The sequence below is a fragment of the Hipposideros armiger genome, unplaced genomic scaffold (assembly GCF_001890085.2).
Source record: "Hipposideros armiger isolate ML-2016 unplaced genomic scaffold, ASM189008v1 scaffold_149, whole genome shotgun sequence".
Lineage (NCBI taxonomy): Eukaryota > Metazoa > Chordata > Mammalia > Chiroptera > Hipposideridae > Hipposideros > Hipposideros armiger.
This window is the reverse complement of record NW_017731499.1, coordinates 2,738,816-2,757,307: the sequence shown is the minus strand read 5'-3', so window position 1 is coordinate 2,757,307 and position 18,492 is coordinate 2,738,816. Positions and strand designations below refer to the sequence as shown.

General features: G+C 50.6%; 1 protein-coding gene across 3 annotated transcripts in view; it reads right to left on the bottom strand.

Moving 5' to 3' along the window:
* Positions 1-12,173: 12,173 nt before the first annotated feature.
* The window catches only part of SNX29 (sorting nexin 29), a 482,345-nt gene continuing 476,026 nt past the window's right edge, over positions 12,174-18,492 (bottom strand). For all 3 annotated transcript variants that reach the window (XM_019650893.1, XM_019650895.1, XM_019650896.1), the window contains one exon: positions 12,174-18,071. In XM_019650893.1, the coding sequence (XP_019506438.1) occupies positions 17,939-18,071 (133 nt within the window). In that variant the 3' untranslated portion in view covers positions 12,174-17,938. The remainder of the gene's footprint in view (positions 18,072-18,492) is intronic.

Sequence of the window (18,492 nt, the reverse complement as noted above, 5' to 3'; positions counted from 1 at the left end):
TCCCAACTTTGCCTGGAAAATGGCGTCCTCCTTAGAATGATGTGAGGGACCCCCCAGAATCCCTTTGTCCTGGAGCCAACTTTCCCACCTTCCTTGCTCCTCCGCCCTGTGCTGCCGTCTTCTCTGGCCAGCAGGCTCATGGTCCCACCACTATACCTTCCTTACCCAGTCACGCTCCCCCCAGGTTCCCGTCCCACGGACCCCCTGCAGACACACCGCACCAGGTGACCCCACCCTCTGAGAAGGCCCGGGGCCACTTTCTAAGTGGAGGCCACAGGAACCAGGGCGGCCTGCTGAGGGCACCGCCAAGGACACCTGGTCCCTTCAGCTCAGACCTGAGACCACTTACACTTTGAACTAAATTGGGGTCACCAATTCCATCTCCCCACCCCAGTCCCTCCCCTTTCCCAAAGCACCAGAGCAGATGGCGGTCGTGTCCTTTCCCTGTCCTCTGTCCCCTCCTAATTGACATGCCTCTTCCTCCACCCGGACCTCGCTCAGCAGATGGAAAATGACAACCCCTGTGATGTGTCAAACGCTCCTCTAGGAACACGGGAGGAGCTTGCAGTGGTTTCCAGGATGAAGAACAGCTTTGGGAGACTCGGGGTAAAAAGTGGTGGTAGGAACATGGTAGATGGGACGTGCCAAGCCCCTCAAGTGAGACACCCACACCTTTATCCCACCCAAGCCCAGGTGAACAGCCCCCGTGACCACTGTTCGGACCCGTCCATGTGTCCCCTCCACCAGCGCCCTGGTCCATTCAGTTGACCAGTCAGCCAGCAGGGAATGTGCCTCTGCTTGCGTGCTGCAGGAGCCTCTTTTGCGGTCTGCCTGCCTCCAGTCCCACCTTCCCCCACTCGCAGGGCAGCCCAGGGTGTGCTTTGCAGAAGGCAAATCTGGAGAGGCCAAGCCCTGCAGGCTCCCCTTGGCATTGGGAATTAAGTCCATGAACTTGAACGTGGCCCCCGCCTACGCCCCATGCTCAAGGCCGGCTCCATCCTCTACCTGCAGAGAACCAGCTGCCTGCAGCTCTCTGAGCACCATCTCCCGGCTCACCTTCCACAGGCATCTTGGTGAAAACCACAGCCCCTCCCTTCCGGGGCTTGAACCCTAAGCTTTTGCTCAGGCACTGCCACCTCTAGAACGTCTCCTCAACCCGCCCCCCCACTTCCCTTTGCCCCAAGACTAATTTTGTTGATCCTGTGTTCCCTCAGCACTGAGGACCTACTGTGTGCCAGGAAAGGGACTGGATATAGTTGTGTTCCATTGCTGCTGTGACAGATTATGACAAACTCAGTGGCTTTCCTACACAAAGTTATCTTACAGTTCTCGAGTTCAGAGCCTGACACGGGCCTCAGTGGCCTAAACATTGGGGTGTCGGCAGGGCCCACTCCTGTCTGGAGGCTGTCAGAACCGTTTCCTGGCCCTTCCCTGCACCTGGAAGCCGCCTGTACCCCTTGGCTTACGGCCCCTTCCTCCTCCAAAGCCAGTACCAGTAACAGCAGGGGACCCCTCCTCACATCGCATCTCCCCACCCTCTTCTGGCTCCCCCTCCCAGCTGAGCCTCCCTGTGATGACACTGCGCCCCGTCTTAGCTGGCTGGCCCCCTTCACTGGCCCTTGCCACGTAGCAGATTAGGACACGGACACCTTTGGGGTCCTTTTTCTGCCTACCACGGCTTGTTGGACTTTAATATTTGCGAGCTTGGCATGCATAAAATGATGGGTCATTATTTTTTATTTCTCAATTACAGTTGACATACAATATTACATTCATTTCAGGTGTACAGCATAGTGATTAGGCATTTATATAACTTACAAAGGGATCTCCCTGAAAAGTCGAGTGTCCCCCTGACACCGTACGTAGTTATTACAATATTACTGACTCTGTTCCCTGTGCTGTACTTCACAACCCCGTGACTATTTTGTTACGGCCACTTTGTACTGCTTTCTTAATGCCTTCCCCTTTGTCACCCATTCCCCCAACCATGCTCACATCCGGCAACCATCAATTTGTTCTCTGTATCTATGAGTTGGTTTCTTGGTTATTTGTTCATTTATTTTGTTTTTTAGATTCCAGCTATAAGTGAAATCATACGGTATTTGTCTTTCTCTGCCTGACTTACTTCACTTAGCATAATACCCTCAAGGTCCATGCTGTCACAAATGGCAAGATTTCATTCTCTATTTTGGCCGAATAATAATCCATTTAATATATGTACCACATCCTTATCCAGTTGGCTTTCGATGGACACTTCGGTTGCTTCCGTATCTTGACTATTGTAAATAATGCTGCAGTGAACATATGGGTACATATATCTTTTTGAATTAGTATTTTGGGTTTCTAAGGATAATTGCTGGGTCATAAGGTAGTTCCATTTTTAATCTTTTGAGGATCCTCAATACTGATTTCCATAGTGGCTGCACCAGTCTGCAGTCCCACCATCAGTGCAGGAGGGTTCCCTTTTCCCCACAACCTCGCCAGCATTTGTTGTTCGTTGATTTATTGATGATGGCTATTGTGACAGGTGTGAGGCGGTATCTCATTGTGGTTTTTATTTGCATTTCTCGGATGATTAATGATGTTGAGCATCTTTTCATATGTCTGTTGGCCATGTGTATGTCCTCTTTGAAGAAATGTCTATTCAGGTCCTCTGCCCATTTTTAAATCAGATTGTTTGTTTTTTTGGTGTTGAGCTGTATGAGTTTTTTTGTAGATTTTGGATATTAACCCCTATCAGATGTATCATGGCAAATATCTTCTATTTAGTAGATTGTCTTTTCATTTTGTTGATGGCTTCCTGTGCAAAACTTTTTAGTTTGATGTAGCCCCATTTGTTGATCTTTTGTTTCCCTTGCCCAAGAGATATATCAGAAAAGCATATTATTAAGAGCTATGTAAGAGAATTTACTGCCTATATTTTCTTCTAGGAGTTTTATGGTTTCAGGTCTTACATTTAAGTCTTTAGTCCATTTTTTTAAACTTTTTTTTTTTAATTGGGGACCAGTGTGTTTTTCCAGAACCCAGCAGCTCAAATTCAAGTAGTTGTTTCAATCTAGTTGTGGAGGGCGTGGGGATCAAACCGGCAACCTTGGTGTTATGGGCACTGCACTCTAACCACCTGAGCTAACCGGCCACTCCTCTTTAGTTCATTTTGAGTTTAATCTTGTATATGATGTAAGAAGGTGGTCTAGTTTCATTTTTTTGCATGTATCCAGTTTTCCCAACACCATTTATTGAATAAACTGTGTTTACCCCAATGTACATTCTTGCTTCCTTTGTCTTAGATTAACTGATCATATAGGAATGGATTTACTCCTGGGCTCTCTATTTTGTTCCATTGATGTATGTGTCTGGTTTTATGCCAGTACCATGCTGTTTTGATTAGCCTTGTAGAATTGTTTGCTACCTCCAAATTTGTTCTTCTTAAGATTACTGTGGCTATTTGGGGTCTTTTGTGGTTTCATATACATATTAGGATTATTTGTTCTAGTTCAGTGAAAAATGCCATTGGTATTTTTATGGGTATTGCATTGAATCTGTAGATTGCTTTGGGTAGTATGGACATTTTAATGATAATTCTTCCTGTCCGTGAGCGTGGTATATGCCTCCATTTATTTGTATCTTCAGTTTCTTTCTTCAGTGTCTCATAATTTTCTGAGTACAGATCTTTGCCTCCTTGGTCAAATTTATTGTTAGGTATTTTATTATTTTTTTCTGATGCAATTATAAATGGAATTGTTTTCTTAATTTCTCTTTCTGATAATTCTTTATTGGTAAATAAAAAATGCAAACTTAAATTTTGCATCCTGCTGCTTTATTGAATTCATTTCTCAGTTCTAATAGCTTTTTGGTGGAATCTTCAGGGTTCTCTATATATATTGGGTTGTTGGAAAACTCATGACACATTTTTGCAACAAAAAGCAGAAAAAATATGTCATGGCTTTTCCGACAACCCAGTAGTTTCATGTCATCTGCAAATGATGATAGTCCTACTTCCTCCTTTCCAATTTGGATGCCTTTTATTTCTTTTTCTTGTCTGCTGTGCCTAGGAATTTAATACTATGTTGATTAAAAGTGGTGAAAGTGGGCACCCTTGTCCCTGATCTTAAGGAAAATGTTTTTAGTTTTTCCCCATAGAGCATGTGTTAACTGTGAGATTGTCATATATGGCCTATATTATGTTGAGGTATGTTCCCTCTATCCCCGCTTTGCTGAGAGTTCTCATCATAAATGGATGCTGGGTTTTGTCAAATGCCTTTTCTCCATCTGTTGATATGATCGTATGGTTTTTATCCTTCATTTTGTTTGTGTGATTTATCATGTTATTGATTTGCGGCTATTAGCCAACTTTGCATCCCCGGAATAAATCCCACTTGATCATGATGTGTGATCTTTTTGTGATGCTGAATTTGGTTTGCTAACATTTTGTTGAGGATTTTTGCATCTACGTTGATCAGGGCTTTCAGCTTATAAAATTCTTTCTTTGTAATGTCTTTCTGGCTTTGGAATCAGGGTGCTGGTGACCTCATAAAATGAGCCGGGGAGCCTTCCCTCCTCTTGAATTTTTTGGAATAGTTTGAGAAGAATAGGCGTTAATTCTTCCTTGAATGGTAAAATTCACCTGTGAACATGACTGCTTCTTTATATCCTTAGTTACAGGACTTCCGTTCAGCTAGTCTTCAGCAGTGATGGCTGTTATATAATTTAGTTGTAATTTTGATGTTGTTGTGGGAGGAGGTGAGCAGTGTTTGCCTTCTGTCCGCTCTTGACCAGAAGTCCAGTCATTGGTGATGCTGACAAAGAGCAGTTTCAGGTCCGTGGCTGGCGAATGCCGGGTAAGAAGGGCTCAGGAGAGAGATGGGTAGGAGTGGAGTGTGGAGAATGCACTGGGGAAAAAAACTGTACGAGTCAGGATAGTATAGGTTATGCTGTGGTGACAAACATCACCCAAAAGTCACTGCCTTCATGCATTTGCAGTTTCTGGTTCATAACATGTGAACCAGAAACTGACCTATTTACTGTAGGTCAGTACGGGGCTCCAGTCACTGGAATTACCCTGTCGCCTAGGCGGGTGGAGGACCTCTCTCCACACGAACTTGCAACTACCACCGTGGCAGGGAAGAGAAGGTGAATGTGCACCAGCCTTCCCAGCGTCCCCCTGGAAAAACACATTTCCCAGCCCAACGCGAGTCGCATGGCCGTGCCCGATGTTCAGGAGTGCCTCGAAAGAACTAGGGTTACCAATGACAATGACTATAGCACTAGTGAATAACACAGAAAGCATGAGCTGTAGTTCAACGCTCTTGCACATCATTCATTCATTCAACAGATATTGTCGAGGACGTAGCGCTGTGGTGGGAGTGAGTCCCGGGGCTGAGATGGTACTGGTGAGTAAGGCCGAGTCTGCCCTCACTGAGCTCAAGCGTCCGGGGTGGGCCCGTCACACACGAGTAAACAGTAACGCGGAATGAAACAGCACCCGGTGTGGGGCGTGGGGTGCTGTTATGCAAGGTGGCCCGGGAAGAAGGAATTGGGGGTGTTTGAGGAAGAGGATGGAGGCCATGGTGCAGTGGCCCCCCAGGAGCACAAGTCCAGTGCGGGTGCTGCCAGGCCATGGAGCCAGCACAGGCGGCAGGATTCAGGGCCACAGGAGGCCAGGAGCCACGGCCAGCGGTTCCACTTCCGCCCAAGCGTGCAGCAGCCGTTAGTGAGTTTTCAGCGCCGGAGTGACATGATCTGATTGTATTTTTAAAATGTCATTTGGTCCAGTGGGGTCACTCAGCAGTAAAAGAGGTTGAATTATTGATATGCGCAGCGCCACAGACAAAGCTCAAAGAGATTAGGCTGAGCAAAAGGAGCCAGATATAGTGAGTGCATAGCAGACGATTTGATCTGTGATGCCCAGGGATAGGCAAGGCAACCCATGGTGACAGAAATCAGAAAGTGGGCGCTTGGTGGGCCATGGGTGGGAACTAATTAACTGGAAAGGGGTAGGAGGGAACTTTCTGGAAGAAGGAAATACTCTCTGTCTTGTGTTGGGAGGTGGTTATACTAGTCTGTGTCACACACACATATGGCATACACATATACGTACCTATGGGATTTATATGTAATTTATGTAATCACACAGTCTCATAGTGTCCATGTGTGTGTGTGTGTGTGTGTGTGTGTGTGTGTGTGTGTGTGTGTGTGGAGGGATACAGTGGAGACCAGCTGCCAGGTGTTGGGGTGCTCCAGGTGACGGCTGAGGGTCACCTGGAAAAAGTGGTGGTAACAGAAGTACATGGATAGTGTATTAGTTTCTTCTTGGAGCTGCTAGAACAAATGACCACAAACTTGGCGGCTTAAAAATAACACATTAGTTCTCCCGCAGTTCTGAAGGCTACAAGTGCCAAGTTGAGGTCTCGGCAGGACTGGGCTCCCTCTCAAGGTTTTAGGGGAGGAGCCTTCCTGCCCCTTCTGGCACCTGTGTTGCCCTCAGCCTCTGGCTCATAGCTACATGGCTCCAACCTCTGCCCCTATCTTCACGTGCCTCCCCCTCTGTGTGTCCTGTTCTCATAAGGACACCGCGCATTGGATGTAGGATGCCCTAATCCAGCGTGACCGCATGTTAATTTAATTACACCTGCAAAGACCCTATGTCCAAATGAGCCCACATTCTGAGGTTGAGGCAGACGTGAGCTTTAGGGGACACTAGCAACCCCGTACAGAGTTTGGAAGTAGAGCAGAAAGGGACTGAATGTAGTGGCAAGAGGGTGATGGAAGAAGAGAATCGGGTGCAACTCAAGTTTTAGCCTGAACAGCCGGGGAAGGTGCTCTTGACCTTGACATGGGGCAGCTGATGGAGGAGCACGTCTAGGGGAGGCGGGGGGCCCTGCCTGGGGCCCGGTGAGCTTGCGGTGCCTGTTAGACACTCCCATGGGAGACTGTGGCTGAGTAAACTCTGCTGTCACTAGTGTATAGCTGGTGTTGAAAGCAATGGATAAGAGCCTCCGAGGGCCGTGCAGACAAAGAAGGGAAGAGGCTGGCACCCATCCGTCAGCCTCTCACACAGAAAGGTTCTGAAAGGGAGGCAGAGACAGAGAACTCCCAGCAGCATTTGTGAACCGTCAAATACACAGACGCAGAAACGCAAGTTACCGTAACCACAGTAAAAGGAAAAGGGAAGGTGGCATTTTAAGATATCCAGCTGCACTGCAGAGATAAATCAGAAATATTTCCACATGTTCATGGAACCTGACAAAGCAACCTACTCAACTTCACCTAATTCATGTCGAGTGGGACAGGGAACCACTTCTGATTGTCAAAGAGTGAAAAGGCTGTTATGTCAGCGTCAGAAATTGTTCCAGCCCCTGCTTGATCAGGTTTGTTTTCCGCTTCCCACCGGGGTGAGGCGCCCACGGAGTGAGGCGCCCACGGAGTGAGGTGCCCACAGAAAGAACTTGAAGGGACCCACTCTGCATCAGACGCAGAATTCCCCTGGCGCAGAGTATGGAGATTGGGGCGAGGGGAGGGGTTCCTGAGATGGGGGGTTCCTGAGACAGGGGGTCCTGAGATGCGGGCGTTTTCAGAAGGGGGATCCTGAGATCCAGGGGTCCTGAGATGCGGGGGTGTATGTTTTTGAGCATCACTCAAGGGAGACCAGGAGCTGAGGGCCACACGCTGGCAGGCCTGAAGCGTGAGTCCCTACAAAGCCGCTCACAGATGCTTCTCTGAGGGACCGGGAGCTGGGCCAGGGCCGACAGCCTCTGGGGGTCCTGTTCTCACCACACCGGTGCCTCCGTCCCCGACAGTGACGGGACCATAGGGATGTTCCTGAGGCAGAAGGTGGCTTCTCTGAACCACAGGCCCACGAGTGATCCAGGTGACAGCTTGTCACCCACCCTGGGGATTTGCAAAGGCAAAAACCTGCGTCAGTGGGACTCTTCTGGAATCATCACTTGCCTCTTTCCTGGAACTCGGTGATTACAGGGACACAGAGCACATGGGGGATGAATATTGTGCTAGGAAAAGTGAGAGAAAGGCAACAGAACAGGCGGCCAGGGCAGCGGGCGGGTAACGCGGGAGTCAGAGCATTCACAGAAGAAAGAGAATTCTTTTCTATTCTGGAAGAGGTGCAGCTTGGCTGAGCGGCCCCTTTCCGTCGTACCTGGGGGAGTGAGCGGGGAGCAAGCGCGAAGCTGAGGCACAGCAGCCCCGTCCCCGCCCCCAGCATGGTGCGCTCCCGCACAGCCTTGCAGCGCTGCGTGGCCTGGGGCACGTTCCAGCACCTCTCTGGGCCTCGGTTTCCTCCTAGGGTTGCCATGAGGTTCACGGGAGATAAAGGCTGAGAAGGGCTTAGCCCATTGCCTGGCCTACAGCAGGTGCTCAATAAATCAGAATAATCAGCATCACTAGAAACAGAGGGCGTCCCAAAATAACATTCCCTGGGCCCCTGCCTGCCACAGTGGAACGCTTTAATTTCTTGAGGAGCCTCCGTACTGTTTTCCATAGTGGCTGTATCAATTTACATTCCCCCCAGCAATGCACGAGGGTCCCAATGTCCAGTTTCCCCACATGCTCACCATGCTTATTTATTTTTGATTGTAGCAGTCCTAGTGGGTATGAGACGGTATCTCATTCTAGTTTTGATTTGCATTTCCCTGATGATTACGTGTGCTTATTGGTCATTTGTATGTCTTCTTAGGTGAAAGGTCTGTTTAGGTGCTTTGCCCATTTTCAAAATAGGTTGTTTGGGATTTTTGTTGTTGTTGAATTTTAGGAGTTCTCTATGAATCCTGGATATTAGTCCCTTATCAGATAACACCATTTGCAAGTATTCAACCCCATTCTGTGGGTTTCTCTGTTACTCTGTTGATACTGTCTTTGCACAAGTCCAACTTGTCTATTTTTTTTTTTGTTGCCTGTGTCTTTGGTGTCATATCCAAAAATAAGTAAATAAAATAATAATAATAATAATAATAATAGCTACATCCAATGCAGTGAAGTTTTACCCTATGTTTTCTTCTAAGAGTTTTATTGTTTTAGGTCTTACATTTAGGTCTTTGATTCATTTTGAGATAATTTGTGTAGATTGTGATAAGTAAGGATTCAACTTCCTTCTTTTAATGTGAATAACCAGTTTATCCACATTAACTATTTAAATGGTTAACCAGTTTTCTAGGTTCTCCATTCCATTTGTACTCATATGTCTACCCTTATGCCATTACCACACTTTTGATAACCGGAGCTTCGTTATAAGTTTTAAAACCGGGAAGTGTGAGTCCCCCAGCTTTCTTCTTTTTCAAGACCGTTTTAGCTACTTGAGGTCCCTCGAGATTTCATATGAATTTTAAGATGTGATTTGTTTCTATTTCTGTAAAGCACATCATGGGGACTTTGAAAGGGATTGCGTTAAATCTGTAGATTGCTTTGGATAATGTTGACATCTTCACAATATTAAGGCTTCTAATCCATGAACATGGTGTGTGGTTTTTTTTTTTCATTTATTTATGTTTTCATGCCTTCTCTAATTTCTTTCAGCAATGTTTTGTAGTTTATTGTACAAGTCTTTCACCTCTTTGGTTAAGCTAATTCTGAAGTGTTTTTTTTTTAAATGCTTTGTAAGTAGAATTTTTTTCATATGTGGTTTTTATTATGCTGAGGTAGGTTCCTTCTATTCCTGGTTTGTTGAGTGTTTTTGTCATGAAAGGGTGTTGAATTTTGTTAATTTCATTTTTTTAAATTCCCATCTCCCCACCTCTTCTCCTTTGGCAACCATCAGCTAGCTCTCTGTATCTGTGGATCTGTTGCTGGTTTTTTGGTGTTTTTTTTTCTTTTGTTTAGATTCCATGTTAGTGTAATTGTACAATATTTGTCTTTCTCTGTCTGACTTATTTCACTCAGCACAGCACCCCCTACGTCCATCCATATTGTCGCAAATGGTGAGATTTCATTCTTTTTTATGGCTGTATGTTATATGTATGTACCACTTCTTTATCCATTCGCCTGCTGATGGACATTGTTTTCCTTGTGATTTGGCATGAGGCTTACATTTAACATCCTAAAGTTATTGTGAATAATAACTTGAATTGGTGTCAGCGTAACTTGGGTCACATGCAGAAAGCTCGGCTCTTCTCCGCTCCATCCTTCTCCCCACCCTTCACTTGCTGTTATGCAGTTACACTGTGTGCGCCAAAGCGTAGACTAATACTTCCTTTAACTGCACTAAGCTCTTGAGTTACGTAGAAAACAATGTGGAGTTCCAAACCAATACCACTGGCTTGTAGACGAGCTTGTTAGTTGGGCTAGACTACAGCTGGGTGTTTGCCAAGCGCCTGAGAGGAGGGGCAAGGCAACCGAGGACGTTGGAGGGAGTGAGGACCGTCTTGGCCACCAACCCGGTGCTGGGACACAGGTGCCTGGCGAGAAAGGAGGACACAGGTGGCGTTTAAATGACAGACTGGAGGTCATGAAGAGTTTGATGAGTTGTTGCTGAGAGGACAGAGTGGATCAGAGCAGAAAAGCTGGTCAAGGTTTCGGAGTTGGTGCAGTTGTGCTGCCCTGGCCTGGAAGAGGCACATGGCGCAGGGGAGAAGCCTGGGGGGGGGGGGCGGGACGCTCAAAGAGGTGAGATGTGGGGTGTTAGCTGGAGTGGGGTGCTCACCCTCCGTGAGAAGCAGCTCAGAGGTCCATAGATGAGGCCATGCCTCCGTGAGAGGGTGTGACAGGTAGATGGGATGCATTTCAAAGGAATTGATGTTTTTAAGGAGGCAACACGGTTGAAAATTGGGAATATGGATTGAGGGATAAAAAAACGATAGCCTGTACCTGGGAGAGCTTGAGGGACTCCTTTCCTGGGGAGAGATGGCCTGGGAGGCGTGCGGGAAGCTGAGACACTTCGTGGAGCAGAGGTTGAGGATGGCAGGGAGACTGGGCCAGGGTGTGGCCAAGATAACCCAAGCTGTGATACAATGGATCAGCCCCCCCATTTCTCCTAGGAGCTGGGGGACCTCGGGCCTGCACCCCATCTATGCTTCATTTCCTCATCTGTCCCAATACAGACTGAAGCCGGCCTTGCTGGGTTGGCCTTAGTGTTGGGTGAGCCGGGGGCTGCAGCATGGGGCCCAGTGCTATCCACAGGCATACGCTCCAAGACCAGTGTGTGTCCTCCGCCTCCCATTCTATCAGCCCGCTTGTGGCCTTCCCACGGCACGGGGCCCAGGGTGCTGCAGCAACACCCTTTCTGGGCACCCGGTCAGAATCTACCCAGGTTATGGTGGAATGAGTTACATACACGCGTGCCTGGGCTCCTATTATCCTGAGCAGCGTTTTCTTCTGTTACCATAATTAGGTTAAAAAGGTATAAAGCTCCTTGCTATATGGTATGAATTTTTAAGCCAAGGTCATCTTTTTTGGAGGATGGGGGGCGGGGTAGCATTTCTTTCTCATCCTACAGGTCACAGCTTACATGTCACTCCTGCCAAGATAACTCTTTGGCTTAGCCCCACAGTTTTCAACTGGGGACCACCCTCAGTCCGGTGACATGTGGCCATATCTGGAGACATTTCTGGTTGTCACAACGGAAATGTGGAGGCCAGGGATGCTGTGAGCACCCTGCAGTGCACTGCACCCCAGAGTTATCCAGCCCCATGTCTCAGCAGTGCTGAGGCTGAGAACCCCTGGCCCGCCCTTGTCGAGTGGGTCCTGGGCCCCGTTATTCTTTATCCAACCCCTGCTCCCTCCTTCGCAGCACTTACTGTGGTCGGGACGGCTGACTTGGTCCTTTTATTGCCCATCTGCCTGGGTGTAAGTCCAGGACGGTGGGGTCTTCTCTCTCGTTCACTGCGTGTGCCCAGTGCCTGGCACAATGCCTGGTATATATTAGGTGCCCAGTGACGATCTGTTTTTGAGTGAAGGAATAGGAACCCGTAATGAGGATTTTTTTTTCTGTGTGGAGGTTTGATTCCACATCTCCAGTTTATACAGATCCGCCTCATGAGTCAAAATGGGATTTGGCTCCACTACAAATCGATCTTAGCCTAACGGGGTCCTGTCGTCCAGGAGAGCATGTGAGGTGCTGAGCGGCCTTTGTGGAAGTGTTTATAACATGTATGTGGAAAAGCTCACCTTCTCCTCAGCTGCTGCAAAATAACTGAGACAAAGAAATGGCGTAAACTGAGTAATTTATAAAATGTCACCATTTTATTTTGTCATTGTAAAGAGGCGTATGTTAACCAGATTGTAACAAAATTCCCACAGTTTATTCCAAAAGAAAATTTAATACAAGAGACTTTAGAAAATTAAACACATTTGTTTAAAAATTCTATCATGTAAACCTTAACATAAGAGGGTAGGCAGATAAACACTACATTTCTGCGCGAATCTGCAGCCGTCTGGGCCTCATTCACAGACAGACAGCAGACCAGCCTCGAATTGTGTCGCCTTTTCACCCCTGACAGACACTCACTGGGACCCAGTCGTGGGGACTCTGGCCAGGCCGAGGGCCTCCACGCTGGGATGACCTTGGCTCCTGCATTCAAAAGACCCCCTCCTCTCAGAAGGCAGTAGCTGAGGCGTGAAGCAGTGTTAATACCACACGGCCGTGCCAGTGCCAGGGATGGTGAAGCTAAGGCTGCAGAGGTACAGACATTCTTTCTGGGATGAATCCTAGATAATAAAAAACCCTCATTAGCTCCCCAACCCCTCACTCCTGGAAATGCATGTTCTCCGGGCTCATTTCTGGAGTAACTGGTGAGCAACTCTGGTTGCAAATGTACAAACCCGCGACCTTGTATCCTTCCATGTCCTCAGCCCCAGTTTCTGCAAGGGCACCCCCTGAGTGGTCTAGATTGATGGGGAAAGAACCGGCAAAGGGAAAAGGGTGGCCTCTCCGCTTGTAGTTCATGATGGCAGGAAGCAGACCTGATCGGACTCAAGGGGCAGGTGGCAGCCTGGGCAGGTCAGCTAGTGGTTTTCCAGTTATGATGGGAAAACATTCATGCACCAGTAAGAACTGAACCCCTGGACCTCAAAACACTAATGAATGCAGCATGTTCTTCTAGTGGGATGCCCATCCACACTGTAGGCTCTGCCATCTTTTAGAGAAAACAGATTTCTTTCCGAAGACACTGATTAGGTAGGTAATTAGGTCGTTAGGGTGTAGAGACAAAAGTGAGGGCTCTGTGGCAGAATTGAGAGGGACCCAAACCAGGCGCATACACGGGCCATGGCTCGTGGCTGGAAAGGGGAGAGGTCGCCACGATGCCCTGCGGGGTGACTGCGGGATGAGCAGACGGCGGGCTTGCTCGGAGCACGGAGCTCAGCGGTGCTCTGCCTTCCTTCCCAGCAACCCAGTAGCTGAAGTTCTATTTTAGAAACATAATCAAGACCACGTGTTCCAGAAGCAAGAAAACGAACTTTTTGGCATGGAAATGTTAGATAAAATATACAGTACCAAATTAACACAGAAGCCAATTTGAACAGCAAATACTTCATGTTAGCTTTAATGAAACAATGCACAATATTTTGAAAAAGGATCGTTGCAAAAGACATTGCTCAGAAGTAGATGCCTGCCTGCAGGAAGCACCCCTGCCTGCTGAGGACAGCCCACAGGCTGCGGAGACCGGCCAGCGTGTGCGGCCTCGTCCCCAGCGAAATGCCGAGGAAAGGTTAAGACAGTTACTGCCTGTGGGGTTGAAAACTGAGCATGGGGTGTGCCCCGTCCAGATGCCTCTGCGCCAGTCCGATGGGCAGCTGGGCCCCAGGGCAGGTCTTTCTCAGGCAGGTCCGGTCGTGCCCATCCCTCGCTACAGCCTGAAAAGCCAGCCTGTTTGTTGTCAGGTACACGCCAGCCGAGGCAGGATGATGGGTGAGTGCCTCACGGTGCTGGGCTGGGCAGGGAGAGGCTGTGGGATGGAGGACTCCAGGGGACTGGTTAGGAGGGTGTCTGCTGGGACCCCAGAGGGCAGGGCCCGGCCTCCACGCGAGGGCCAGCTGGCATCTCTGGGCTGCCACCCCCATGGGAAGGTGAGCGGGTGGGGTGGGGGGGGCCGAGTCCTGCAACCCTGTGACCTGGTCCTCAGGGGGGCAGACTGTCCCATGTGATACATACCAGGAGAAAAAAGAGGCCACTAGCGTGCCGGGCTGCAGCCCCGGTGCAGGGTTTGGGAGACGAGCAGTGCTGCGTCTGGTCCACGGGCCTGGCTGGCGGCGTTCGCTGCTGACTCCTGACCTGCACCCAGACCTGGGCGTTAATTCTTGGGCCTCCAGGGCCTGCTGCCTCTCGGCATTAGCTGCGCGGTCCGATGGATGTAAACAGCTCCCAGTGCCTCTGCTTTGTTACAGGCACGACACACAACCTGGCATGCTTGTAAAATTTCAGTGGTTCTCAAGGAACTCATCTGAATAAGCTCGGAGTGGGGAGCCAAGCCAGGTGCTGTAATCAGACCTTGTCCACAAGCCCTTCCCACATCCCTCGCTTGCGCTGTTCGTGCCTCTTGCTGGGTCTCACTAAATGGTATCATCTTTGCAACTTAGTCAGGTGACACCTATTGTAACCAGGGAGCCCTGGAACGTGCCTGGCTGTTGGCGGCCACCCTGGACATCGCGGTCCATGAAAGCCACCTCCTCCCCCAGGGCCTGACCGGACAAATGTGGGCTGTTTCAACCTTGGCTCAGCTCTCTGAGGTTGCTTGTCAGTAATGTGAGCAGTTGTGCCCGTGAATGAGGTTCTGAGAGCTGGAGCCAGCTGTGCCCAGCTGCAGTGGTGGCCTGACTGCAGGAGAGCTGGCTGACAAGGCTCGCTCCTGGGTCAGGAGTCGTTCCGGGCTGGGGTCACCCCAGCCGTGGACCCCCTTCCGGGGAGCTCTGGCTTCCTCTTAAGGACAGACACGTCCGCCAGCCCTGCTTGTCCTGGGGTTTGTTTCCTCGGGGGGATGAAGGAAGAAGCAAACAAGACCATGGCAGAGACAGATCCTGTTGATGTCTGCTGTTGCCAAAGCAGCCCGTGAGCAGACAGCCTGCCTTTAGTGATAAGACCTAGAATGGGGCCTTCCATCCAGTCCAGGTGTCCTCAAGGTCAAGGCCCTCTGGAGAGGCAGGCCCCTTTGGTTTCCCTCCGAAGAGGGAGAACTTCCTCTCTCAGCTACCAACTCTGGAGGCACCAGAGAACCTTCTAACAGGATCAGGAGATGGAAGCAACTTCAACTGGCTCTTTCTGCAGGGCCGTCTTCCCCTGATGGGCCCCAGGGGGCTGAGTGCGTACTGCGAGGCTCGGAACTGGACCCGGGTTGAAGGGCAGAGGAACGTCCAGAGCGGGTGGCATGTAGTTTATCAGCCCTCAGCCTGGACCTCGCGGGACCTGGGCACTTTGTCTTCTTTTGCCAGGACCTGGGGAGTCTTCCCTTCAAAGTGGGCCCACCACGCTGCAGAGCAGGGCCAGGGGTATTTGGGGTGGCTGGATGGACTACATCATTGTGCAACATTCTATGTGATTCCAAAGTTAAGGCTGTGACAAGTGGCTGTGATGAGCTCAAGTCAGAGCGGTGGTCTGCATGTTGAGGATGATTCCAGGGTTTCTGCATGATCACAAAAAAGGGGGTGCAAAGAGCAAGCACCCCAATGGTCCCTGTGTGGCCCCAGGAACCTGCTTTCACAGCCCATACTTTGGGAGAGCAGTGCATGGTTTCCGTGATTAATTTTTAAGAATCGCAGAGGCAGAGTTTCTCCTTTTTAAATACAGGCTGGGTGCGGCCTTGTTTCTCCCGGCTTGGCATCTGTCCCCTTGTAGCCCTGGGGGCCCTTTTTTTTTTGCTTTGTTTTTTAGCTCCCTGAAGGGGTGGTTGGAGGCAAGGCCAGATTCGCACTCAGAGGTGTGAGGTCAGGTGCCAGAAAAGGCTGGTTGATCAAAACTCTGGGCCCAGGGTCGGGGGACATCAGAGGTGGGTGGTTCCATTCTGTCTAACACAAACGGAAAGCGGGGGCTTTGGGGGCACGCTCCGCTGTCCAGACAGGCAGTGCTGGGCCAGCCTTGCTGCTGGGATCCAGGACCTGCTTCGGGAGGAGTGGGCGGGAGGCAGGCCTGGGGCAGCCTGGGCGCTGAGACAGTCTGATGATGTCCCGAGGAGGGCTCTGTGCCAAGCAGCCAGCCCCGGCGGCCCAGTCGGCCCTGTGGGACTTGGAATTGAACCGAAGTGCACGTGGAGCTGGGACCTTGGCAAACGAGGGAGAGCGGAACCATGCTGCCTTTCTGGGACGCAGCGTCCCTTGGGTCCTCTAAACCCCACGAGCTGACAGCAGGTCCTCTAGCCGCACACACCTGCTTCCAGCCGTAGAGGACAGACGGCAGGGTCCTTGGCTCGCCTGGCGGAGGTCCTCAGGCCTCCTCATGTCTCGGGGCTGTGCGCACATCACGTCAGCCTTGCCTCTCTGCCCTGAGTAAGCGTCCTCTGGCTAACGCAGCAGCCACCTTCCAGGCGACTCTCTCCAGTTTTTCTGTCTAGGAAATGTCCCGTGCTTACGCAGGCCGTTCCCCGAGCTTTAAGCTAATGATTTGAAACTGTTCCAGGGACAGCCCGTGGTTAGCCTTCCACTGACCATCTTTCACACACGTTTACGTCACCATCACATTCCCGACGTCTGTCTTCCTCGGGTCACACTTATCCTTACATAGATTTCACAACCTATCTAATTTTTGTAATATTTCCCCCAGAAAATGCCAGCTCTTCCTAAATGTACTCAGCAGCTGAGGATGGCTCTTGCCTAGGGTGGAGGGCTAGTCCATGATTCTGGATGCTAAACTGGCCGGACCACGCTGGGCCTGGGAGGCGGCCTGACCGGGGGCGTTGGAGGAGGAGCCTGTTGGAACCTGTCAGCAGGGCCTGTCCTGAGATGGCGCACGCAGGAATCAGTCTGGGGGCACAGTGGGTCCAACACACTGAGAGCATGTTGGGGGGCAGAGAGCGCCCTGCGAACCCATGTCTTTAGGGGACAGTCATGGTCTGTTCAGAGTGGATGCTGTCCAGGCTCACAGAGAGCCACGCTGAGGCCCATGGAGCTGGGAGCTAGGTCTGGAGGCCAAGGGCCTGCGGGACCTTCCGCAGCGGTTACAGAGCGGAGTGTCTCTCATGACCGTGAGGCCTCGTGGCTTGTGAGGCCAAGGCCATCGATTTCTTGGTGGCTTGGGGCGCTTGAGCATGGGGTCACCAGGTTGCTGCTGATAGCTGGCCTGGATGGGACAAAGACGCCTGGGGGGTCAGGGCGCCTCACGTCTCCTACACGGGCTGGTCCTTCCAGAAGCCAGTCGTGGGGAGGTCAGGGGCGGGGGGATGTGCTCCAACAACCACAGTTCAGCATCACGTAATGGCTCCTTCGCAGGAAGGCTGTGGGCTGTCTCCCTGGAGGAGCGACACACACAGCCACGGCTGGCCATGGTGGCGATGACGAGGGTGGACAACAAAAGGGGAAGGGAGAGGCCCCACCCCCACCCCCACCCCACGTGGCCATAAGTTGTAGTAGGCAATAACGTTAGAAAGAAAGAGTGTAACAGTCATTCTGATCCCCTCGTGGGAAAGAGTCAAGCGGTTGTTTCTGAGTGAACCTTCTGACGGAGAGAAATACTGGAGTTGTGCAGCTCAACCGGGGCTCCAGCCCCGCCTGTGCCCGCCCTCCTGCTGGCCCCTGGGCTGGAGGAAGGGGACGAACGATGCTTGCCACTCAGGGCAGAGCCTGGGAGGGCAGTGCCCACGTGTCCGGGCGAGGAGCGCCTTGCTCTCTGACTGACCAGTTTAATCGGGGTGTCATGTGACCGGGGAAGGTGTGCTCTCGGGGTTAACCAGCTGGATGTGGTTGTCATTCCAAGGTGTGAGGGGCCAGCCGCCGTGGCCAGATTGGATGCAGAGTGGCCGGAGAGGCAGCTGGCGCAGCACATAGGGCCCGAGTCTGGGTTCCATCGAGGTCAGAGGTCGCCACTCTGGGGCTCCACGTTGCGCGTCGTCTCCCTGGGGTGACTGCGGGACAGCTTGGGGAAGCGGGAAGGCGCTTTGGGCCGGCTGCTTTTGTTCAGTGGCTCTCCAGGAGGGGTAATGTCACTGCAAGGCAGAGCAGGGAGAATCTGGTTACGTCAGGGTTCCAAACACAAACACAGGTGGGACAAGGAGCCGGGTGGTCAGAGGGGACGGGGGCTGCCCAGCTCTGACCAGTGAGTGTAACATGGAGAAATGGGAAATCCATAGTTATGTAAACATTCTGTTTCAAAAGCTCCCACCATGAGCTGTGGGTCCAAGCAGCTTGTGGGGCTACCAGTTCCAGACCCTATTTTAAGGCTGTGAAGGAAGGTACTAGCCATGGCTTTCTCCCCCCATTTTCACTGATCTACCAGCAAAGGCACATTTCAAAGTCAAAGGAATGAAAATGCTTTGGAGAATACTGCATATAAAGTCATAAAAGATGGGCAGAGCAAATACAGGGCGGGGGCTTCTTGTGGAATTCATCCTGAGAGAAGATTCAGGA